This window comes from Rhinatrema bivittatum, chromosome 4 (genome assembly GCF_901001135.1).
Source record: "Rhinatrema bivittatum chromosome 4, aRhiBiv1.1, whole genome shotgun sequence".
NCBI lineage: Eukaryota > Metazoa > Chordata > Amphibia > Gymnophiona > Rhinatrematidae > Rhinatrema > Rhinatrema bivittatum.
The window spans coordinates 408497316-408523777 of record NC_042618.1 but is presented as its reverse complement, the minus strand read 5'-3'; the positions used below and the strand labels follow the sequence as shown (position 1 = coordinate 408523777).

General features: G+C 45.2%; 1 protein-coding gene across 5 annotated transcripts in view; it reads right to left on the bottom strand.

Moving 5' to 3' along the window:
• The window catches only part of PLXNB1 (plexin B1), a 176494-nt gene that overhangs the window by 22254 nt on the left and 127778 nt on the right, over window positions 1–26462 (bottom strand). For all 5 annotated transcript variants that reach the window (XM_029601112.1, XM_029601113.1, XM_029601115.1 and 2 more), the window contains 8 exons: window positions 26021–26263; window positions 24315–24491; window positions 23434–23582; window positions 22494–22594; window positions 14176–14393; window positions 11579–11757; window positions 10409–10475; window positions 9366–9512 (listed from right to left, as the gene is read on the bottom strand). In XM_029601112.1, the coding sequence (XP_029456972.1) occupies window positions 9366–9512; window positions 10409–10475; window positions 11579–11757; window positions 14176–14393; window positions 22494–22594; window positions 23434–23582; window positions 24315–24491; window positions 26021–26263 (1281 nt within the window). The remainder of the gene's footprint in view (window positions 1–9365; window positions 9513–10408; window positions 10476–11578; window positions 11758–14175; window positions 14394–22493; window positions 22595–23433; window positions 23583–24314; window positions 24492–26020; window positions 26264–26462) is intronic.

Genomic DNA, 26462 nt, shown 5'->3' with positions numbered 1-26462 from the left:
TCTGGAGACCAGGTCCCTTGAGTTTGTAGATTGGCAACATGTGCTCTCCAGCCGAGGTTGGAGGCATCGGTTGTAAGGGTTATTTGAGGATCTGGAGTCTGGAAAGGAAGGCCTTTGAGGAGACTGGATTGACTTTTCCACCAAGCCAGAAACAAGCAAAGTGGGTTGGTGATGTAGACTACGGCTGACAGTGGTTGAGATGATTGAATCCATTGTGACCTTAGAGTCCACTGCATGACTCTCATGGCAAGATGAGCCATTGGAGTGACATGTATCGAGGACGCCATGTGTCCCAGCAAAACTAGGAAGTGACGTGCAGTGGAGCGTTGTCGAGACTACAGTTGATGGGCAAGAGAAGGGAGAGTGAGAGCTCGTTCTCGAGGAAGAAATGCTTTTGCTTTGAAGGTGTCCAAGTCTGCTCCTATGAACGACAGGGTTTGTAATGGGACTAAGTTGGATTTTTGGTAATTGATGAGAAACCCTAGGGAGATCAGGGTATGCAAGGTGAGACATAGGGATGTCAGAGCAGCTTGCTGATCAACCAATTGTCGAGGTAGGGGTAGACGTGGACACCTTGAGTCCTGAGGAATGCTGCTACTACTATGAGGCACTTGGTGAAGACTCGTGGTGCAGATGCCAGGCCGAAAGGTAGCACTCGGAATTGATAGTGCTTTTGGCCTACCAGGAATCGCAGAAATTTGCAATGAGACGGAGTTATTGCGATGTGTGTGTAAGCGTCCTGGAGGTCTAGAGAGCAGAGCCAGTCTTCCCTTTGCAGAAGGGGAAGGAGGGAACCCAAGGTTACCATCTTGAACTTTTCTCTTTGAAGGTACTTGTTTAAGGCGCGAAGGTCCAGTATCGGGCAAACGCCACCTAACTTTTTTGGGATTAGAAAATACCGAGAATAGAATCCTAGGCCCTGTTGGGAGTAGGGCACTGGTTCGATTGTTCTGGATTGCAGGAGGAGGGAGACTTCCTGATCCAGGAGTGGTGAGTGTTCGGATGTTCCCCACTTCAGTCGAGGTGGGGAGTCTGGCAGAATGGAGAGAAAGTTGAGGTGATAACCTTGAGTAACTATGGTAAGGACCTACTAGTCTGAGGTGATTGTGTGCCAGATGTTGCTGAAGTGGCACAATCGACCTCCCACTGGTACATGTAATAGTGGAGGCTGAATGCTGCTCTCTAGGAAAGAGTCAAAAACCAGATGCTGGACCTGGCTGAGGGGTTGTCTGTGTTTTTTTGCCTACGAGGTTGCCTGGACTGGCCTTTCTGGTAAGGCTTAGTAAAGAGACCTTTGGACGGTGAAGAATATGATTTCCTTTGGTGTTAGAAAGACTTTTTGGAATCCTTTCTGAATGTTTGCTTAGCAGGATATTCAGAAGGCAACAAGGAGAGTTAGCGAAAAGTCTCGTGGTGATCTGCTCTCTAGACAGCTGTGCCACTGCTTGCTGTATCTGTTCACCAAAAAGGTTGTCACCAGTGCAAGGCAAGTCGGATAGTCTGTCCTGGACCTCAGGACGTAGGTCCGAATACTTTAGCCAAGCCCACCTCCTCGCAGAAATAGCTGCTGCTGATACCCTGGAAGCGATGTCAAAAATGTCATATGCTGTTCTGATTTTATGTTTGCCCGCTTCTAATCCTTTTTGAGCCAGGGCATGTAATTGCTCTTGAAACTGCTGAGGTAGGGACTCAGCAAAGTCCTGCATTTGCTTAAAGAGGACCCTGTTGTACTGGGTCATATAGAGTTGGTAAGAGGCAATGCGGGATATAAGCATTGACCCGTGAAAGACACGCCGACCTATGGCATCCAGGAACTTTTGCTCTTTCCCTGGAGGGAAAGAAGAGTGAGGCTTGGATTGTCAGACTTTCTTTTGGGCTGACTCAACAACCACTGAATGGTGATCCAATTGAGTTTTTTGGAAACCTGTAGTTGACTGGACTAGGTGTGTGGTGTCTGCTTTTCTGTTGACTGGTGCCACCCAACCAGGGTGCTCCCAATTCCTCTTTAGAAGATCCAAGAGGACATCATGGATAGGGATAGAGGTGATTTCTTTAGGAGCATCCAGAAATTGCAGAAGTTCCATCATCTGGTATCTATCATCCTGTTCTGACTGAAGCTGGAATGGAACCAATTCAGACATTTCCTTCCAAAATTAATGAAGGACAAGTCCTCTGGAGGAGAACACTTCTTGCTTTTGGCAGGAGAGGAGAGGGAGTCATCAGTATCGTGGGACGAGTCATCGGTCTATGGATCATAGATTTCATCACCAGCACCCCTAGGATCCTCAGAGGGACGGAATGTCGGTATTCCTGAAGATCCTGGTTTAGGCACTGAGGGAGTCACCGGAGGCATCGATGGCGGCACCAAGGGCATTGATGGACAGATCGGAGGCACAGATGGTAGCAAAGATGCTATCGGTGACATCGATGGCTGAGGCATCAGTAGGACTCCCAATGGAGGAAGGAATAATGGTGTTTCTCCTTCTTCAATCGATGAGAGAGGAATTGGAGAGGAGGGCACTGGGCCCATCAGTGCCCTGGGATCCATCAGAGGAAAAGCGGCGAGCAGCGCTTCCATCCTCGTCAGTAGCAGTGCCAGCGCTACAGGAATTGGATCGGTAGCCGTTTCGGGAATCGGCACCAGCATCGGAGGAACCTTGAAGCCTTGCATCGCTCTGCTGATGGCTTCTTGAATCATCTGATCCAATTCCTCTCGGAAACCTGGAGCATGCAGCCCCAGTATTGGAAGAGGAGGCAGAGGCGTAGCCGGAGGGACCACCATTGGAGGTGGAATTGCGGCTCCTATCACCTGTCTAGGTGAGGGTTGCCTCGGTGACCTGGACACAGAAAGGGACGGTGCCTTTTCTGGACGGGCTTTCTTCAGTGGCGGCTCAGACGATGGCAACGTCGAGGGCTGGCCTGCGTCAATGGTCTGAGACCTACGATGTCGATGGCGATGTTTTTCTCGGCGATCTCCTTGGTCCTTTTCCTGAGGAGGATCAGAGGGGATCGACGGCCGTGGAGTTGTCGATGCTGGTCGGACACCGGTCGGTGCACGATACTGGCGCAACGTAGACGGTGTCAGCTCGGATGACGTTGAGGCTATGGACGGAGTCGGGGTTTGTGACCGAAAGAGAAGTTCCATCTTCTCCATTCTAGCCTTGCAACCTTTTGGTGTCATTAGGGCACATTTGGTGCAAGTAAGGACATCATGCTCACTCCCTAAGCACATTACACAGACCTTGTGAGGGTCTGTAATGGACATTGTGCGAGTGCAGTCGGGGCATTGACGGAACCCCGACGCCATGGCCTCTCAAAAACGTAGCCATGGTGCGGTCAACGGCCAGTAGGCCGCGAGGGCCGAACCCGACGGGAATCAACTGGAACCGGGTAAAATAATTACTGGAGCACCGCGGAAGTGAAAATTCAATAGGGGGACCTCTGTGGAGTATTAAATTATGAAGTAATTCCGTGAGGAAAATTCCTGTCAGGAATCTCTGTAGAGCTCCTTAACCCGCGTGGCTACTGCTGCGCAGAAAAAAGAAGACTGAAGGGGGACCCTGCTGGTTGCAGGGTTAGTGCCATCCCGGGCATGCCCAGTAGGTGCCAGTCAAAGTTCTAGAAACTTTGACAAAAGTGCTCCGTGATTGGGCTCCATCCTGTGATGTCACCCATATGTGAGGACTACCATCCTGCTTGTCCTGTGAGAAAGCTTGGTATCCACGGGGTGGTATGAAGGTCCAAGTTATTAATTACTAATTATAAATTATAAAATATAAAATACTGAAAAAGTTTTTTGTGTATTGAATAGATAAAGGTTGAATATGTTTCTTATAATATAACTATCTTCGTTGATCAAGGGACAAGTTTGTATATATTATTAAAGTTAACGTTATCCAGGTAATTTTATCCAGATAACTTTTCTGCTCATTGGATTGCTGAATATTGACCTTTGAGTATCTGAGTAAACATCCAGATTTTGTTCGGCCCTCACCAGGTGCATGACAAGTCTATATTTCCAGTCTTATATATATATATATATATATATATATAGAGAGAGAGAGAGAGAGAGAGATTCTAACATGCTGATTCTTAACAACCATCAGGGGTTGGTTGTTAAGAACAAGGCTGTCACACAACACATTAACAGAGTGTTGTCCTACTTGTGACTTCTGTCCCTTTCCATTTCATATTAGCTGCAAGGAAATCAGACTGGTTAATGAGGCAAGTCCTGTCTCTACTCCCTGCAGCCTCCGCTAAGAGCCTAATTGAAGAGCTGGACCCCCTAGTGACAGTCATGTCCGCTCAGGTTTCATCCCGTAAATGACCTGGAAGATGAAACGGGAGAAGTCAGCAGAGCATTTGCTGATAATAAGAAACCAGCTGCTTCTATTCATGTAACATCACAGAAGAACCCCCCAAACAGTGTGACTGAGTGATCCAGTCATCTGTTCTGCGTATGAGGAGCAGCCTCGCTGTATATACTGAAAAGTCATATTTGTTAGGGTTCAACCCAGGAAGCCAAGACTGCTAGAGTCTCAGCTGGCACTGAATCTCCCAGTATGGAAGACACAGTGTTACTGGCTGGGGATGGCTTTAAAGCACACATCACTGGAGTCTCAGCTGGCACTGCTGTGGGGAATTCACAGTCCAGCTTGTTCATTTACTCCCAGCCTGAGCTTTTTTTTGCACTGATTATAGGGACTTAGCAATGAGGGATAAAGTAAGGCGGCCATGAAGACTGGTTACTGAAGGGGCTAGATTGATGGCTGAGCGGTACTAGTGCAAAACACTTCTGGATGAATAAGCTGAGCTGAATTGACTCATTTTCCTTCTTCAGGATGGTTGGGGGATGCTACAGAGGCAAGACGTGCCACCTTGGGAGCGAGCAGCAGCTGCAGCAGCAGCAGCAGAGCAGCACTCAGTGACTGATTAGAACAGCACTGCAGCCACAGTGCCTGATGCACAAAATCTTACCCTTTCACTACAGCAAAGCAGAAGCTCGTAAGAAATCTCACTCGCAAGCACACTGCAAGGATCAGTCGTAGTGGTGCTGCGTATAAGTGCTGAACATCTTTACTGACTTGTGAATGAAAGCTGCTCATCAGCGCCTTGACTTTGGCCTGATGAGAGTGGGAGTTTTTGCATTTTGGATCATTTTCTTGGGGTTCCGCCAGCTCTGATTTGCTTTGAGCATGCTGTTTGGTTGCTATATTATTTTGTGCTGTGCGGTATTGCTGTATTGCAGCAGGGAGAAAGGAGGGAGGTGGTGAAAACTCCAAGAGCCACAAACAATGGAAGGGGCCAAAGTCTTGGGCTCCCGATCTTCTGCAGTAACCCAACTGTTGTGATTTACAGGAATGACCAGTAACTGCTTTCCAATTAACAATTAATCGATCGCACATGAACATAAGAACTGCCATATTGGGTCAGGCTGAGGGTCCATCAAGTCCAGTAGTATCCTCTTTCCAACAGTGACCAATACAGGTCACAAGTACCTGGCAAGATCCCAGTCAGCAGATAAATCCCATATTGCCAATGCCCAGGGATAAATAGTGGCTTTCCCCAAGTCTACCTGGCTAATAACAGTTTATGGACCTCCAGGAACTTATCCAAACCTTTTTTAAACCCAGCTATGCTAACTGCCTTTACCACATCCTCCAGCAATGAATTCCAAACTTAATTGTGCATTAAGAATAAAGAATTTTCTCTGATTTGTTTGAATGTGCCACTTTCTAACTTCGTGGAGTGTCCCCTAGTCTTTCTAATTTTTGAAGAGTAAATAACTAATTCACATTTACTTATTCTATTCCACTCATGATTTTATAGACCTCTATTAGATCCCCCTCAACTGTTTTTACAAGATGAAAGCCCTAACCCCTTTAGCCTTTCCTCATAGGGGAGTTTTTCCATCCCTTTCATCATTTTTGCTCATTCTCCTCTGTATTTTTTCCATTTTAACTATATCTTTTTAGAAAAGCACCACCAAAATTGCACACAGCACTCCAGATGCAGTCTCACCATGAAGCAATATAGAGGTATTGTGGCATTCCCTACTTTATTCTCCATTCCTTTTCTAATAATTCCTAACATTCTATTTGCTTTTTTGACTGCCGCTGCACACTAAGGGGCAGATCTTTAAACCTGCGCGTGGGCATAGATTTGTTCGCGCAACCCGGTGTGAACAAATCTACGCCCGATTTTATAACATGCGTGCGCTGCTGCGTTCATGTTATAAAATCCAAGGTCAGCGCGCGCAAGGGGGTGCACAAGTGTGCAACTTGCGCGTGCCAAGCCGCGCAGGCTGCCTCCGTTCCCTCCGAGGCCGCTCCGAAGTCGGAGCGGCCTCGGAGGGAACTTTTCTACCGCTCCCCCCACCTTCCCCTCCCTTCCCCTTCTAACCCACCCCCCAGCCCTAACTAGATCCCCCCTACCTTTGTTTCAGAAGTTACGCCTGCCCAAGGCAGGTGTAACTTGCGTGCGCTGGCACGCCATCCCCCGGCATAGGCTGCTGTGCTGGAGGATTCAGGACCGCCCCCAGACCGCCCCGGACCACCGTCATGCCCCCAGACCCGCCCCTGGCCCGCCCCCTGACCCCCAGACCCACCCACAGACCACCACCACGCCCCCGGACCTGCCCCATTCCCGTCCCTTTTTCGAAGCCCCGGGACATACGCATGTCCCGGGGCTTGTGCACCGCCAAGCCTATGCAAAATAGGCTCGGCGCGCACAGGGGCAGATTTTCTCGGGTTACGCGCATATGCTACACACATAACCTTTGAAAATCTGCCCCTAAGCCGAGGATTTCAAAGTATTATCCATGATGACGTCTAGATTCTTTTCCTGGATGGCACTTGAAATCTGGAACCTAACATTGTGTAACTACAGTGTGGTTTGCTTTTCCCTATGTGCATTACTTTGCACTTGTCTGTATTAAATTTCTTCTGGATGCCCAGTCTCCCAGTTTTGCAAGATCCTCCTGTAATTATTCACAATCAGCTTGGGATATAACAACTCGGAATGATTTTGTATTGCTTGCAAATTTGATTACCTCACTCATCATTCCCTTTCCCAGATCATGTATAAATATATTAAAAAGTACCTATCCCAATACAGATCCCTGAGGCACTCCACTGTTTACCTTTCTCTGCTGACAAAGCTGACTATTTAGTCCTACTCTCTGTTTCCTATCTTTTAACCAGTTCGCAATCCACAATAGGACATTGCCTCCTATCCTGTGACTTTTTAATTTTCTCAGGAATCTCTTAAAGGGGACTTTGTCAAATGCTTTCTGAAAATCCAAATATACTATATCCACCAGCTCACCATTATCCACGTTTATTAAACCCTTCAAAAAATGTGTACATTCATGCTAGCTATGTCCCCATTAAACCATGTCTTTGTATGTGTTCTGTGATTTTGTTCTTCATAATAGTTTCTATTATTTTTCCCGGCACTGAAGTCAGACTCATCAGTCTATAGTTTCATGGATAACCACTGCAGCCCTTTTAAAGATAGTGTTACATTGGACTCCCTCCAAACTTCAGGTACAATAGATGATTTTAATGATAGGTTACAAATTACTAGTAACAGATCTTCCATTTCATTTTTTAGTTCTTTCAGAACTCTGGGGTGTATACCATCTGGTCTAGATGATTTACAATTCTTCCAGGTTCACTGTGATTTATTTCATTTCTTCTGAATCATCACCATTAAATATCATTTCTGGTACAGCTATCTCCCCAACATCCTCTTCAGTAAATACTAAAGCAAAGAATTCATTTAGTCTTTCCATTATGGCATTGTCTTTCCTAAGTGTCCCTTTAACCCCTCAATCATTTAACAATCCAACTGACTCCCTCACAGGCTTCCTGCTTCAGATATATTTTAAAAAGTTTTTATTATGAGTTTTTGCCTCCACAGTCAGCTTCTTTTCAAATTCTCTTTTTGCCTACCTTATCAATGTTTTACATCTAACTTGCCAATGCTTATGCTTTTTCCTATTTTTTCCAGATGGATAATTTTTCCAATTTTTGAAAGAAATTCTTTTGGCTAAAATGCCCTCTCTCACATCACTTTTTTAACCATACCAGCAGTCGTTTAGTTTTCTTTCTACCTTTTTTAAAGATTGGAATACATCTGGTCTGGGCTTCCAAGATGGTATTTTTAAACAATCCCAATGCCTGATATAATCTCTTAATCTTTGTAGCTGTTTCTTTTAGTTTTTTTCTGTTTTTCTCATTTTATCAAAAACTCCCTTTTGAAAGTTAAATGCTAGAGCAGTAGATTTACTTAGATGGTAACGTTCAAACCAGCGCACAGATGCACAGACGCACATTGGCATGCATGCATCAGCCTGCGCCCAGAGACACAGCCATTTTATATGCACGCACATTATAAAACAGCTTGGCTGCAGGCACATGTGCACCAAATTTCAAGTGGCTATATACATGGGCACACAAATCCTACTTCTACCACATAAATTAGGGGATTTTAAAAGGGGCACATGCCCACGCCATTGCCAGTTTACCAGCTCGTCCACCAGTTCAGCTAGTTAACAGCAAGGTCCTCCAAACCATTCTGGTTTGATAGCTTACACTCCCCCTTGTTATCCCAGACCCTTTAAATCCCTCAGAAATGGCTCGATCCTTTGATTTTTTAACTTGCATCTCATCCCACACCCTGAAACGCCCATGCCCTGCCCCTTTTTGAAAACGTTTCAGATGTGCTTGCTGCAGGTTTTTTGCATGTTTCTGACTGCTTTAAAAAAAAAAAAAAGTCAGCGCTTGTGAGCCCGGCTTCTCCACACATTCCCTAATTGATGCGTGCACTGGGCTTTTAAAATTCACCTTTTAATGTCCTCCCTCCAGTCATTAAGTCAAATTTGACTGTGTTATTGTCACTGTTGCCAAGCATCCCACTACCATTACCTCTCACAATTCGTAATTTCAGTACAAATTAAGTCTAAAATGGCTCCCCTTCTCGTTGATTCTTGTACCAGCTGCTCCTCCAAGCAATCATTTACTTCATCTAGAAACTTTACCTTCCTAGAATGTCCTGATAGGATATTTACTCAGTCAATATTTGGGTAATTGAAATCTCCCATTATTACTGTGCTGCCAAATTTGTTAGCTTCCCTAATTTCTGTTAGCATTTCATCATCCATTTTGGCTAGGTGGATGGTAGTGTACCCCACCGCTATAATCTTCCCCATCACACACAGAATTTCCGTCCATAAAGGCTCTACTTTGGCAATGTGACTACTGTTGACTGCCCCAAAGGGGGGTTGAAATAAACAGTAAGGCAAGATGGAGGTCTTGAAAAAGAGCTTTAAATAAATGATTAGTTCCTGCAGAGTCTCTTACCAGAGTCCTGTACTCCACATCGTCCCGGAGCAGCCGATTATCATTCAATGTGTATTTCGCTTTTCCGGTTACCCAGTCGACTGGCCCCTTATCCACCTGGTGTTTGATTCCTCGGAACAGCATGTAGAGTGGCTCCCCTGCTGAGTCCTAGGAAGGAGAAAAACCCAAAAGTGTGATCATGGCATATAAAGAACTTTAAAAAAAATAAAATAACAAAATCCCCTCATCCCTCACCACCCACCCAACTAAACCCAAACTGCTGTCAGTTCGGCAGAGGCCTGAGGAAGCTAAGCATGACCTTGAGCAGGCAGCAAACCCCGGAGGCCCTCAACCCTCATGTCAGACCTGGGGAGGGCACTTTTTAAAGTGATTTATGTGACTAAATTAAAGCATTTCACTTACATCAATCATCTACATGAACATTGTGCTCCTTCAGTTTGGCTAAAAGTAGGAACAGTATTTCGCAACACAGGGACTTTTAGTCGCATTAAAAGGAAGTGTTTCCGGGCATGTATTTAGGTCAGGGGAGGAAACGTATACCTATAGATGGCATTTTTCAATCTTCAGGCACACTTTTCCAGTACATCTATCTGCAGGAAAAGCAGGAACAAGTGAAAATAGGTGCATTGTACCTGCAAGTTTCAAAGCAAAAGTACACGCATACTTTCGCTTTGAAAACTGGTGCAAAGCCTGCAGGTAAAAAGTGTGCAAACTCTTAGTCCCAATGGACACAGTTTGAAAATTGCCTCCTTAATATATTCCTTATTCTAATATGTGCCACCATAATCCCACTCCTTTCTTTCTGTAAGCTGCTACTCTCTGCACTCTTTGTTTCTCCTCTGCCTATAATCATTATAGAGAAGATACTTTGTGTCTTCTCCCTCCACCCCCCTCCCCCCCCCCCCCCCCCCCCACACCCAGCTTAGTAGAAAGCAGCGCTGCGAGGAACATCTCAAGGGACAGCATCGTGAAAAACCACATTGTATGTTGGTGCATGGAACACAGCACCTGGAAATGTAGGGTCTTGGTAGACGCTGCCTTACCCTGACAAAGGCATACAGGCAAATGGACATCCAGTTGGTCAGCAGCTTCTCCACTACAGTCTCTGTCCTGAAAGGGGTAAGGAACAAACTTTACACGCTGCCTTTGTGGACAGAAAACAAGAATCTTGATGATGCTCTAAAATGGGAGCCAGAGACCAGGCTAAAGCCAGAACAGATTTCCTGCTGACTCCGGTATGGAGGCCGTTTCTCTAGCTCAGGGATGGAGGATGTGGTATGGAGATCTGCTGACTGAGGTCAGGATACTGTTCCTCTAGCTTAGGGGGTAGGAGTTGATTTAGGGACAGGTGACTGTGGGTTCAGATGCCAAAGTCCCTCGCTGGAAGAACAGGTCGCGCTGCCTTAGACAGCTGCAATCACTGAGGTCTAACAGGCAACTATTTTTCACTGATGGGAGCCCTGAAGCCTGAGATAAATGATTTCCTCCCGGAATTCAAAATGTAAGTCAGGGCTGGCCTTACGCTGCCACACCGGAGCTGCTTTATAGAAATCAGCAGCAGCAGAATTCACATGGATGGCGTTCCCATTATCTTATAAGTAGTAATCACATTTATCATAACGTTTAACCTGCATAAACTGACAGCTGAGGCCTTTTCAGAAGGAAGGTTATTGTCGCAAGAGTATTAGTGAAGGGTATTAATGTTGGAAGGGAGAGGAGCTCCTGTTCTAGCCTCCCTCCCCATAGGATCCTCTATAGGAGGTGGACAAAGGATCTTCCAGTTACTCCAGGCTCTGTCTTCGTCTCTAAGAATCCCTGTGGGGTAAGAAGCAGACAAATGTAATTGTGCTGAGACCCGATGGCCCTATTATAGGTGAGTTTATGGTCCTGCAAAGAGTACTCCCTATAAAGAGTAGTGGAAATATCACTGATGGGGGAAGACCGAGGAATTCGGACATCCCGAAATCTGCTATTTTACAACCCCTCAAAAAAGAGCCGCCACTGAAGGAGCAACCATCCTCCCTCTGCGGCCGACAGAGCAGAAGACAGCTGGAAGGCCTTCACTTTTCTGGTTTCCCTTTCTTTTAACCGCACAGGAGTGGAAGCAGTCTCCTAAAGCCTTTGATAGCATTTTGCTCATAGCAATATCCTATGTACAGAGTTACCAAACTAGGAAACAGAGTTGTAGAGCAGCTCTTTCTCGGGATCCTCACCTTCGCAGCATTAGTTTGGGGTTCTTGGCCACATACTGCTCTACCAGGTCATGCAGGAGAGTCTTCAGGATGTCGGTAAAATACTCCAGCTTCCCGTGCAGTGACACAGTGAGGAGAGATGCCACATATGCTCGGTCCCTTGGGGAAAAGGTACGTTGACTCTCCAAAGTATGAATAAACTAAATAACATAAGAACATAAGAACATGCCATACTGGGTCAGAACGAGGGTCCATCAAGCCCAGCATCCTGTTTCCAACAGTGGCCAAGCCAGGTCACAAGTACCTGGCAAGTGCATATGAAAGTCTCATCCTTGGCCTACCTAGAATGATGAAGCAGAGGGCAGGGAGCACTAGTAAACACTGAACACCAACAGCCAATAAGAGAAAAAGCTTTAATTAGTATTATGAGACCTTATAAGGAGCAATGCAACTTACCAAGCAATGTAAGCGCCCAGCTCAACTATTAGGCCATTACAGTCAGTTAAATACGTCACCTCCCCCAAACCTACACACCAATGGATTAGTTGTTTGTTTGCATAACATTTTCCAACTGATTGGTATTATCTAATATCTTTCTTTCAATCCCCAAATTAAACCTATAGTAAACGCTGTTGTTTTTTTTATCAATTTACGAATACTTAGGAGTTTCAAGCTCCTCTTAGCCCCATTAGAATTCTGGACTCTTGTTCAGATCCTCATATTACCAATATTAGATTACTGTCACTCTGACTACCTTGGTTTACCAGATTATGCACTCAGGGCATTGCAGGTGGTTGAAAATGCCAACGCATGTCTGATCTCAGTACAGAGTGTGAGAGATCCCATTTCTCCCGTGCTGGCTAGTCTTCACTGGCTTCCTGTCGCTTATCGAGTGAAATATAAAATTACAACCATTGTCCATACATTGCCAAAACTGGTGACTCTGGACTCTCTTCCATGGGCCGATGCCAAGCTCCATCTCTACAATCCGCCACCGGCTCTGCAATTATATCAGAGAGGCCTCCTGCATATACCATCATAATGGGCTGCTTGACTTGCCGAGACTCGGGAGGGATCTATTTCAGTGGCAGCTCCCACCTTTTGGAATTCTTTATCGGTGGAGCTGCAGCTGACATCTTGTACAAAATCTTTTAAGTCTATGCTGAAAACTTGTTTTTTTAATTTGCCATACCTTGAGGAATGATTATTAAGTTCGGCACTTACTGTTTGCTGCTATTGGAAGCAATTTGTCTGGGATTGTATTCTTTTTTCTTTGTTTCTTTTTCCTTTTGTTTTTATTGTCTTTTATTTTATTTTAAGCTTTTTATGTATAGAACAATTATGAATATGTGCTACTGTAAGTCACCTAGAGTTTGTCAGCAGGTGACAAATAAATACAATAAAATAAATATATGCTATTATTAATACTGCATTCTTGTAAGTTGAGCCCGGAAGGCAAAACTTAATCTGATCTTTGACATATTTTTGCATTCTGGTTAGCCTTGGCTATTTCCACAAGTTTGATCAATTCAATCTTTTTATGCTGTTATGTCTGCTTTTTCAGTGCCATCAATTAATCTATCTCAAAAGTGAATCCCCTAAAAGTACCCTTACAAGAGCACCGCAAAGGAGTCCAAGGCTCTTGTTTCAGGTTTGTTCTAAGGAATGCCATATGAGGGTCATCTGCATAGGTGCTATATATGTAAATATTCAATGTCCTATGCACAACAACAGAAACAAGGTGACTTTATATATTGACACCTCTATTAGTACAATGGCAGCTAAGTAATCACACTCAGCACTAAGGAGGATGTTTTCTTAGAAATGTTTGCCTGTTGACACTTCTCCAAGAAATACTGGAATACGGAAAAGTGTTGGAGCTCCTGTGTGCCCTTGCATTTTTGCCAGTGAGTAAAAGTATAAAGAGGCTCATTGGAGTACCTCCGCCATGGATTAGAACGTGAAATGATATACTTGTGTATAAGTCAATCTTGTGGATAAGTGGAGGGAATTGTTTGGGCCACAAAAGTAAGAAAATTGTTGGTGACCCGTGGATAAGTCTAGGGTAAAACCTAGGGGGTTTATGACTATCACCGGTGGCTCACTCCTTTCCTCCGTCCCTCCCCTTTGGCTATCCCCGTTCATTCTTTCTTTCCCTCCCTCCCCCTCCCGATATCTTAACTCCCTCGCTGCTAGCAGGACGACGACAGGAGCTGCAGCTGCTCAGATGCTCCTCTTCCCCCATGGGATCCCAGTGTCGCACTTTGAACCACATGGCTCTAAGTACGCCAATCAGGCCCTGGCGGGGAGGGAGGGAGGACGGATCTGAAGAGTCGCAATGCCCATCATCCTGCTACCAGCGAGTGAGTTAAGGGATTGGGAGGGGGAGGGAGGGAAACAGTGAATGGCCAGGGTTAGCCATAGGGGAGGGTGGGAAAGAATGAACGACCGGGAATAGGGGGAGGAGGGAGGATGGAGGAGGAGGAAACTAGCATTGACCGGTGGATAAGGCGACCCTGTTTTTTAAGATTAATTTTTTAAGACTTAAATTTCTCGACTTATGCACAGGTATATACGGTAATTCTAAAGGATGGAGCAGTGAAGTTTGTCACCCTTACCTTAGTGAGGAAGAGTTTACTGTTCAGCAGGTTTGATAGCTGCACCAGGCCTTGCTCCACAGTCTGCCGCCGGCACTCTGGCACATCCAGGTCCCTCTGCAAAGGTGATTCCCGGTGTCCTGGGAAGAAGATCCGCTCTGCGTACGTCTTGTAATCTAGGAAAGGGATTCGGGTGCCAACCAGATCACTGGTAAGATCCATCATTTCGGTCATGAGGTCTGTGGAAGAGAATATGGAGAGAGGCTGTATGTCAGAAACGTTAACTGTTGATATGATACGCTTTCTGAATTTGAATTGACCTGGGGTCATCTTAAGAGATGTTTTGAATCAAGATAAGCATGCCCAAATAGAAAATATCCTGTGGATAACCTCTCCATGGATCTTTTCAAAAGGTGAGAATTTTGCCCACTACTGTACTCTTCTCCTCTTCCCCATATCATTCATAAACTTTGATGAGTGGAAAAGTCTGATGCTCTCCCAAGGATCTACCTTCATACAAAACTTGGTGCGGTTAGGTCAAGCCATTCCAAAGTTATTAGGGGACAGACACACATAAAACACAAACCACAACATTCACAAGCATTCAGTAAATCTCATAAGTCTCCCTGTTCTATTGAGCCAAAGCTACAAAATAGATGGCAGGAATATTTAAAATATAGCTCTGTTTAATGTGTATAGGTGATCAGTACCTTTCTCATGGATGCCAATGGAATTGATAACTCTTCTAACCGAAATATTGTTTTTCTTTTTGGTTTGGGGTTTTGAAGTTTAATTTAGATTGAGTTGATTTTATTTATTTATTATATTTTATTTTATTGGGCTTATTTTCTTTAATTCGGGACTAGTAGGGGCGTGGAGGCAGGTGGAGGCAGGTGGAGGAGGGAGGGTCAGAGATAAGTATTTATGAATAATCTGGGTGGTAGGTGTAGAGGTGGCAATTAGCCCGAGAGGCTTTATGTTACATTTTGTCGGCTGCAGCCCACTCCATGACCAGCTCAACTCACCCTGCCATGCTACTTCCTGCTGGCATTTTCCTAGGTGAGCGTGTGCACCCTTATAGGCCCTGCGGCAGGAAAACCTCTTTCAGTGCCAGCTGATGACCTCATCAGGAAAGGGGGATTTAAACACCGGTATTTCACTACCGCCTTCAGATCAACTCAGGAAAGTCCTATTGGCCACCAGAACCTGCGTATTCAACCTAAAGGGGAGGTGGTTGGCTAGGCAGAAGACTTGCTCCCATGGTGTGTCAGCTGCCACCAGTTAAGACCTATCTTGTGCTAACAGAAGTGGCACAAGGGCTCACTAGCACACATTGTGACACCTTATGTGTTTCACAATTATTTGGGGATGAGGACTGAGGTCCTCGCAGAGCCTTGCTCTCTCCCTCTCTAGCCACCGCCTTGATGGCTCTATGACAAAGCAAGATCAGCCTTATTTAACCCTGCCTCTTCTTCAACTCAATGCCTCATTATCGTGTCACCTTGGCTCTTTGTTCTAGCCATCCTAGTGCCTTGTTGTTGCCTTTCTTCTTGATCATGCACTGCTTTTCTTTCTTCTTTATCTGTTGCCTTGCCTTGTTCCTAGTTCTTGTGTTGTCTTGCCTTGCCTTGTCTGTTCCTTGTCTGTCTGTTGTTCTGTTTCTTGTTGGCCTCCAGGTGGCCCTTTTGCTGGTGTGTCTAGGTTGCCCAATGGGCCTGCTCCAAGTGCTTTCCCTGTCTTGCCTTTGCCCTGGTTAGGCCTCTCTGTGGCCTACCCATCTGTGTGTCCCTGCTTCCTGTTCTGTCTGTCTATACCCTGCCTAGTCTATTTCCCCTGTTCCAGTTTGCCCTGCCTTGCTTCCAGTTCCAGTCCTTATCTCCAGCTCCTGCCTTTGCCTCCAGTTCCTAGAAACATAGAAATGAAGGCAGAAAAGGATGAAATGGTCCATCCAGTCTGCCCAGTATACTTATGGTAGCATCTGCCGCACCATACAGGTCACCCCCATACTTATCAGTTTCCCAGACTGTCAAAGTCAGGGCTCTTGTTGGTTGCTGTCTGAGTCCAATTCCCCATTCCCTCTTGCTGTTGAAGCAGAGAGCATTGTTGGAGATGCATCAAAAGTATCAGGCTTATTGGTTAAGGGTAGTAGCAGCCGCATCAGCAAGTTACCCCCATGCTTATTTGTTTTCCTGGACTGTAAAATTCAATGTCATTATTGGTTGCTATCTGAATCCAATTCCCCTTTTCCCCCTGCCATTGAAGCAGAGAGCAATGATGGAGTTGCATCAACAGTATGAAGGCTTATTGGTTAAGGGTAGTAACTGCCACACCAGCAAGTTACTCCCATGCACTCTTTTCTTCATTTCCACCCTCTAACTTTTAGGGATCCATAGTGTTTATCCCATACCTCTATGAAATCTTTCATTGTTTTTGTCTTCACCACCTCCTCCAGAAGGGCATTCCAGGTATCCACCACCCTTGCCATGAAGAAATATTTCCTGACATAGTTCTGAGTCGTTCTCCCTAGAGTTTCATTTTGTGACTCCTAGTTCTACTGATTTCTTTCCAACGAAAAAAGTTTGTTGATTGTGCATCATTAAAATGTTTTAGGTATCTGAAAGTCTGTATCATATCTCTCCTGCATCTCCTCTCCTCCAGGGTATACATATTTAGGTCCTTCAACCTCTCTTCATATGTCATTTGATGGAGACCCCCCACCATTTTGGTCTCCCTTTTCTGGACCACCTACATCCTGTCTCTGTTCCTTTTGAGAAAAGGTCTCCAGAACTGTACTCCAGCTGAGACTCCAGGTGAGACCAGCATTCTTCTGGCTTTAGGTATTGCCTTGTCACACTGCTTTGCCATCTTCAGATTGCTAGACACTATCACCCCAAGTTTCCTCTCTTGCTCCAAGCACAACAGCCCTTCACCCCTCCATCACATACAGCTCTTTTGGATTACCGCACCACCGATGCATGTGTGACTTCTCTGTATCCTATTTTCAATATCGAACCATATCATCTGTGGATTACTACTGCTCAGGTGAGCTCCTACCCGAATATCAGAGACATTATCCCCATTAGTGAGCACTAGATCGAGGATCACACCCTCCCTTATGGGTTCCATTACCATTTGTTTGAGCAGAGCATCTTGAAGGGCATCCACTATCTCTACTTTTTGTAGATTCTGCAGAAGGGATGATCCAATCTACATCTGGAAAATTAAAATCTCAGAGTAACATGTCTCCCTTCTTTCCCAACTTTTGGATGTCCTTGATCAGGTCTCTGTCCAGTTCATCTGTCTAGGCTGGAGGCCTGTAGATCACACCAGTAAAAATGGAAGCACCATCTTCTCTTCTTAGGATGGTCCATATAAATGCTTCTTCTTTACCCTATGTCCCTTGGAATTCAGTTGTTTGGATGTTGGTTTTGACATAAAGAGCTCCCCCTCCCCCTTTTCTGTCCTCTCTGTCCTTCCTTAACAAGTTATAGCCCGGGATGGCTGCATCCCAGTCATGAGGCTCAGTGAACCATATCTCCATAACAGCAACAATGTCCAATTCCACCTCTACCATTAGGGCCTGCAGGTCTGGGATTTTATTGCTCAAATTACAAGCATTTGTGATCACATCTTTCCAGTTGCTCTTCCTAGTCACCTTTTCTATTTTTTTTTTAACTGATTGATTTTGTTACTTTGCCTTCCCACTTCCTGTATTGCTTGGGGGTGACATTCCAATTTCACTGGCCACCTCCTGCCACCCCCACTTCCTAGTTTAAATGCCTTATAATGTACAATCTGAATTTTTCACTTAGCATCCTCTTTCTTATCACAGACAAATGTAGGCCATCTTTACCATATAACCTTGTATTGCTCCATACACGGCCCTAGCCTCCAATGTATCCAAAACCATTTTCCTTACACCAGGTTTTGAGCCAGATATTAAAATTATCTATATGGCGCTCAGCCGAGAGCACCGTTAGCCCCCGTCTGGACGCGCGTTTTCGACACGCTATTATTACCCCTTATACATTAAGGGGTAGATTTTCAAAAACGGCGCGTTGGCGTACTTTTGTTGGCGCTCCAGGCGCAAACAAAAGTACGCGGGATTTTAGTAGATACGCGCGTAGCCGCTAAAATCCTGGATCGGCGCGCGCAAGGCTACCGATTTCGTGTAGCCGGCGCGCGCCGAGCCGAGCAGCCTACCTCCGTTCCCTCCGAGGCCGCTCCGAAATCGGAGCAGCCTCGGAGGGAATTCGCTAACGCCCTCCCCTAACCTTCCCCTCCCTTCCTCTACCTAACCCACCCCCCCGGCCCTGTCTAAACCCCCCCACCTTTGTTGGGGGATTTACGCCTCCCAGCGGGCCGCTGGCGCGCCTAGACGCAAGGCCTATTGAACATAGGCGCACCGGCGCGCAGGGCCCTGCTCGCGTAAATCCAGGCGGATTTACGCGAGCAGGGCTCTTAAAATCCGCCCCTAAGGGGTAATAGCATGAGGAAAACGCGTGTCCAACCCCCCAAAAACCAATAGCGCCCGCAACATGCAAATGCATGTTGATGAGCCTATTAGTTATTCCCATGCCATACAGAAAGTAAAATGTGCACCCAAGCAGCACATTTTACTCTCAAAAATTAACGCCTACTCAATTTTGCCGGCGTCCGTTTTCCGAACCAGTGGCTGTCAGCGGGTTCGACAACCAACACCGGTAAAATTAAGCGTCGGCTGTCAAACCCGCTGCAGCCGCCGCTTCTGCTAGTAAGGAGGCGCCAGGGACGCGCTAGAGTCCCTAGCGCCTCCTTATTACTGTGGGCCCTCATTTGAATACAAAATTGCGACCCCAGGGAGTGGCCTGGGTGCGCGTTGGGAGAGCGGGTACTCGCTTCGGAGCACCGGCTCTCCCGCGCATTTTATCGGCCCGACAGTAAACCATTTATTCTTGGGATTCTAAATCTTCTGAGGAAACTGAGGAAGATATTCTGACTGCATCAAGATTGGGCAGGTTTTTAAAAATCTGACCAATTCCTCTGTTAAATGTATCACCTGCTTTTTCATTGCAGACAGCTGAAAACAAATTGGACAAGCCTTAAGTCTCCAAATGGTAAGCCTTGGGACATAAGCACCATAAATGTTACACTGAATAAAAGCCATTCTGATAACAGTGACTATTATACAAGTTGTTAGATTGGTATTTTAGTCTTATTATTCACTTAACATTTAACAATTCCACCCTTCCACTTTGACAAGACCCTTGTCCATCTCAAAGAGAGCGTTAAAGACCTGGGTGTTTGGTTAGACACTGACCTAATCTACAAAAAACACATCTCCACAAAAATAAAGGAAGGCTTTCACAAACTTCAAATTATAAAACATCTAAAACCCCTACTTCACCCCCATGATTTCAAAACCGTCCTTCAAGCCCTCATTTTTTCAGGTTTGGATTACTGCAACTCCCTTTTGATCGGCCTTCCAAAATCATCTTTGAGACCCTTGCAGCTCCTTCAGAATGCTGCAGCCAGAGTACTAACAGGCAAAAGAAAAGCTGATCACATTACACCTGTTCTCAACCAATTACAGTGGCTCCCTATTGAAAAAAGAGCAGAATTCAAAATTCTCACCATACTCCACAAAGCAATATACAAAGCCGACTACTCCGCCTTTGATGACATCATTCACATTCATTGCTCTCAACGAACTACAAGAACTGCCAGCAAAATTAATCTAGTGATTCCCTCACTTCCTCAGGCTAAATTATCCTCCACCAGAAACAGAGCCTTTTCCATCATCGGCCCTAAGCTCTGGAATTTGTTACCTCATTCCCTCACCAATCAAGAAAACTTAAAATCCTTCAAAAAAGACCTAAAATCCTGGTTACTCAGCCAATCTTTTAAAGATAGCTCTCAATGACTTTAAAATACTTTTATTTATTCTGCTATTTTTCAACCTCCCTGTTTTCATTGATACAGATGCCCTTCAATGCATCTTGAGATCTATGTTCATCTATTCAGGGTTCTATCCTGTGTTATCTTGTTATTCATTCATTATCGTTAATTTAAATTGTAAACTTCATACATCGTTCAATGTAACATGTTGTTTCTGTATGTAAACCGGAGTGAAGGCAACTCTGCTATACCTCGGTATATAAAAAATGCTAATAAATGCTAATAATAACCAAGTCCTTATATTTAGGAAGAAGAAACCTAGGGTGGGTGGGAGTGGGGTAGAGCCCTTTGCTCTATAAATTACAAACACAGTTAGCCAGGAGATTTCAAAACATGCAACAGAAAATATAGGAGAAAAAAGAGAACAACGTCAGTAAGAAATCAGTCTACATTATGGCTAGCACATTAAACTTCTCTGGTCACAAGCACAGGTATGTGTCTCTCTGGAGAGACCTTGTTTCCAGTTCCTTCCATGTCTCCAATTCCTTCCTTGCTTCCAGTTCCAGCCCTTGTCTCCAGTTCCTGCCTTTGCCTCCAGTTCTAGTCCTTGTTTCTAGCTCCTGCCTTTCTTCTAGTTCCTGCCTTTGCCTCCAGTTCTAGTCCTTGTTTCTAGCTCCTGCCTTTCTTCTAGTTCCTGCCTTTGTCTCCAGTTCTAGTCCTTGTTTCTAGCTCCTGTCTTTGTCTCCAGTTCCTGCCTTTGCCTCCAGTTCTAGTCCTTGTTTCTAGCTCCTGCCTTTCTTCTAGTTCCTGCCTTTGCCTCCAGTTCTAGTCCTTGTTTCTAGCTCCTGCCTTTCTTCTAGTTCCTGCCTTTGTCTCCAGTTCTATTCCTTGTTTCTAGCTCCTGCCTTTGTCTCCAGTTCCTGCCTTTGCCTCCAGTTCCATCCCTTGCCTCCAGCTCCTAATTCGCCCCAACCTTGCCTTTCTGCACTGTCTGTTCCCACTTCCCTCTTCAGACTGTCTTCTCGGTGCTGACTTAGAACAGACCTTGACCTCACCTAAATGCCTCCTGACCTGACCTTTGCTTCTTGGATCCTGCTTGTATGCCACCTGCCTTGACCTTGGCCTGGATCTCAACCTCTTTGCTAGCCACCCACCTTGACATCAGATTATTACTGGGCTTTGCCTTCACCTCATCTTGTCTCAGCTGCTGCCTGCCAGGACCTGGGCTGTGCCTGCACCACCCAGGTAGCATCAACCCAGCAGCGGTCCTAGGGCTCTCTCCTCTTGCTCATGACAATCTGGCTGAATATTCTGGTTTGGTCATTTAGATGGATAACCTTTAAGTTATCCATCTAAATGGTTTTTGAATAGCGACCACTGTGTGTTTATGGAGATATATATGAATCCGAACACTCGCAAGTCTTTAGAGTGGGTTATACGGAAACATGGTTGTAGCTTTACAGACGGGTAGTCTCTGACAAGCAATAAGCCATTGTCAGAGCCAATGGTGCATTTAAAAGATCCATCTGGACATACCTTACAGTTAACATACGGTTTCGTTTTCTGGCTGTTTACATTATTTCAGTGAAGCTTGATGAAGTTCATTCAGGATGGCACTAGGGCAGGGGCAGTTTGCTTTTGTGCTTCTATGGCCAGGACAGGCCTTCTATGCACCGCAAGAATGAATGAATAAATAAATAAAGCTGGGAGGGAGGAGGTTGGGCCATCATCTGCTTCTATAACTCGGATGGGCCTCCTTACCCTTAACATCCAGGCAACAGTTTGTAAATGGGAAGATGTCCGGCCATTCCTTAACCTATAATAATAAAATGCCGCCGCCACAAGTTAAGAATAAGGAAAGGCCGGACCATTCCAAGGTTTTCAATGGACAAGAGTGGCAGCTTCCCGCCTTGGGGCGATGGCAGAAAAATTATGCATAGCTACTAATGGCTTTGTAAAATTGCCCAGATGGTCCCAGTTTATAATTATGTAAATCTGAAATGAAAAGAAATAAAGCAGTGGCCATGTCATTCTCTGAAAATGGAGTCTCTTTGTCTCTCTTGGCATGAGGCCAACTCTTAGAAGGAGAAGGAAGTAGGGCTTGGGGGTGGGAGGGGGGGGGGGGCCAGGCCCAGCGGGTGCAGCAGGGCAGGGTTGAGCAGGAGCGTGATACATGGGTGCTTTTAGGAGGATTCAAAAATGCAATCTACATGCGTTATTATCGTGCCCCAACCTGAACGCCCCAGGAACACTTTCTTACAATGCAACTAAAAGGATGTGATTCAGACGTCCAATTTATGCATGGAAAACAATTTTTGACCATATCAATGGCTTTGAAACTTTCCCTCCCCATGTCTTACTTATATGTGACCTGCTTTTGCAGTTAGGATGGCTGGGACGTGTCTGTGTGTGGGTGTAATTATATACTGATGTGCCAAGCATGCATGTTCAGGGGTAATTACCTGTAAATTCCTTTTTGCAGCGATCCCGAACACTGGTTTCTAGGTTCTCCAGCTGAATCTGAACTTTTTTGTAATCCCTCAGGGCCTGTTTGCTTTTGCGTCTAGAGGAGGAAGCAGACCTGTTACTCATGTTCCCAGCATGGGATCTGCAGCCATGAAATCAGGAGTAAAGTTACACATTCATTGTGAGGAATGCCTACGAAGGATCACGTCTCCAATATGTTACTCTGCCTGGGCAGGATGGTAGAACTGTAATGTATAACCTTAAGAACATAAGAACATAAGAAATTGCCATGCTGGGTCAGACCAAGGGTCCATCAAGCCCAGCATCCTGTTTCCAACAGAGGCCAAACCAGGCCACAAGAACCTGGCAATTACCCAAACACCTAGAAGATCCCATGCTACTGATGCAATTAATAGCAGTGACTATTCCCTAAGTAAACTTGATTAATAGCAGTTAATGGACTTCTCTTCCAAGAACTTATCCAAACCTTTTTTGAACCCAGCTACACTAACTGCACTAACCACATCCTCTGGCAACAAATTCCAGAGATTTATTGTGCGTTGAGTGAAAAAGAATTTTCTCCGATTAGTCTTAAATGTGCTACTTGCTAACAGAGCCAAACAGCAGGTCTGGAGTGAGACAAACACTGCAGAGAATACCACTGCTTACAATGGCTCTGACTTTTTCCAGGGATCAATGGATAAATAGAATTTTATCCTCCTGTTCTTGGCCTCATATTTTCCCACAATGGTTTTGTTACCATTCAAAGAATACTCAACTGTAGGTCCATTGCCACTCACTTTTACACAAATCTGATTAAAGACACACTCTGGGGCATGCATGTTTTCCATAACCAAATAATCAGCCCTGCCTTTCCTGACTGTTCATATCCTGTGAGCAGCCTTAGGAGCAGGCTCAGGAAGAACATTCCCACACCTGTAGATGAGAACAATAATGAGGACAATCAAGGCCACGAAAGATGCTCCAACTCCTAGTCCAATCTGCGCCTCCAAGGGGAAGGTCAGCTGGCTTTCGGTGTCGTACTGGACTCTCCCCAGCAGGAAGTTCAGATTTCCTATCTGCACCTGCAGGAGAAATTCAGACTTGGAGGGTCACTTCCAAAGCCTTGTGATTTACAAGTCTCAGTCACATCACGTGATCCTCTTCCCCCAGTACACGCTTAATGCTTCCCATAAGCAATGCACCCTCTCACCAGCTTCCTCCGACACACCGTTTCCTCCTCACATTAGGGTTCCTCTGGTTTCTGGACTATGTTCTTCCTCTTGTCTTCCACTCAATTTTCAGATGTTTAAATACCAATACTGTTACCATAATCCTTTTCCCTTCTTTTCCTTATGCTCCCTTTTTCTCCACTAACCTCTCCCCGATCCCTTCTTCTTTCCCACTATTAATTTATGCATCAATGTTTTTAATGGTCTATTCTCTGTTTGATTTTTGTAAACCATTATGATGGCTGCACCGAATGACGGTATATAAAACTGAACAAATAAATAAATAAATCCCTTCAGTTTTGCCTACAAGAGACTCCACGATCTATCTTGGTTCTCAACATATTCACTGTCTTCTCCACTATTACCCTCCCTCACCCCGCAGTCTCAGGGTCCCCAGCAATCTTCTCTATCCTTCTCCGTAGAAAGTATTTCTCCTCAAGTATGCCATACCAGATGGTCCGTACCATCTCTCTACCTTCATCTCCTCATTCTCTCCCCATCATTCCCCACCCCTGGCCGGTTCATGCCATTCCCTCTCCATTCCCCCCCCCCCTCCCCTGATAAATTCTGTTCCCCCACACTTACCGTAAACTCTGGCAGGGAATCCACGCCCTCCCGTTTGCTTGGGTGCCGTGGAGCAGGCTGCTCAGACGGAGGCTCACAGTACAGGTGGTTTCTTGTCAGTGTTTTCACAATGCAGACACCTTCCCCGATCATTGCCACCATCTCGTCTTTATAGATCGCCAGGTCCAAGTTCTCCCCCTAGAAAACAGACTTATCTATTAACTCTGAGGTCAGTATTCAAAGGGATCTAGCCACCTAGGTAAAGACTTAGCCGGCTGGATCAAAGCCTCTGAAAACTGACTGGGCTAACTGGCTAGATTTAGCTGTAAGAATTTCACCAGGAGGCTAAATTTAGCACTGGTCAAAATCTGGGCGGGCCTGGGGGCGGGATTAGGGTGGTGGAAGAAAGTTAGGTGGCTAATGCTGATTTTCAGCACTATTTTTCCTAACTTGACCAGCCAAATATAGGCACTGCAAGAGCAGATCTAAATCTGGCCAGTCAACCTCCCAACATTAAATTAAAAAACCCCCCAAAAAACAGTCTCCAGCACCCCCAATCCCCTCTTTCTCTATGGATTAAAAAAAAAAAAAAAAGTGGTCGGTGCCCCAAACTGGGACTTAGCAGGACAAATGGCGGAATTTAGAAATTCCTCCTTGCTGAACGCCTCCAGATTATTCAGCTAAGTAGTTAAGCCAAATAAAACTTAAACGGATAACCGGAGGGCGGAATTAGGTTGCCCCCACCAAGTTAGCTGGGTAATTTTGATAGTCAGTGCTATCGGCCAAGTTAGCCGGATACATTTAGCACTGCCTGAAAGTAGTCTTACAGTTAGCCGGATAAGCTTATCTGACTAGGTTCCGGATAGTCGGAGATGGGATCACCCTGCTGAATATCTGGCATCAGTTAGCAAGGTAAATTTATCTGGCCAACTTATCTGCTCTCCGCCTGGCTGAATGTGGAACTCAATATGGCTAAAAATACCTGCTTTGTATTGTTAGCCACATTAGCTGGTGTTACTGGTGACCTGTTCGAGCCAAGGTAGAAAAATAATCACATAGATTGTATTTTCAACTATATAATCATTTTTTAGAGGTCAAGTATTGAAAGACTTTGTCCAGGTAACTTTTATCAGGACAAAAACAAGGTTTCAAAATTTCCCTCTGCTCCTCGGGTTAATTTTTCTGGGTATATTCAGCGGAACACTTATCTGGGTGTGTTCTTCTGAATATTTGGATAGAGCAACTTTACCTGGATAGCTCTTCCCATTCCCTGGCCTGCTGAATATCGAGCTCAGTAACAATTGGGGATTTTTAGACTGCCTTTCCAAATAGCATACAGAATTATTAGGATTCAGGTACAATAAGTGCATTATTTCCATGGAAGAGGAAAATGCAGACATCCACAGCAGGTTTCAAAGCAAAAATACATGCGTCCTTTCTCGCTGAAACTTGGCACAAAGTTCAGTGATAAAAAGTACCTGAGGACAATTCAAAAATTGACCCTATCAGCAGGGAAATCTAATTTTTGCTGGGCAGTAACCAAACATGCGATAAGATGACTTGAGCATTGAAACTGAGCAGGTTTGAGCTTGAAATCACAATGCAGGCACAATGCATAACCTAAAGGTCTTGACTTCAAATAGTAACGATTCGGACTATTCCAACTACATCAGAAGAAGATCTCTGGCAGGAAAGAAGCTTGAGCAGTTTTTGGGGGGTAGTTTTACCTCTACGGAGATGACACTGCCAGGTTTGTGCCGGTATGGTTTGGCAGGGTCTTCGGCGTTGAGCTGTTTCAGGAGAGGGTTGACCTCGTAGGAGAATGGTATAGGGCTTAGGGTGTTGAAGTCGAAGTGCAGATTATCCAGAATAAACTCCACGGTGATCTGAGCACTGTGGAGCAGCAGGTTAATGGCCGGAGTCTTACACAGGATGAGGTAGGATGAGTTAACCAGGCACAGTTCCTCAAACTAGGAAGAGATGAATAAACAAAGTCAAGGCCAACATTGGGCAGGTGGACCAGATCCTTTTCCTTTTGTCCAGATTATTGTACTGATGCTAGAGTGTAGAAGTATTGGAAATACAAACATTTTAGCTTTATTCTATATGAAGTCAACATTGAAAGCCTTTGTGCAAGTAACTTTTCAAGTTATATACACAAAAAAAGGA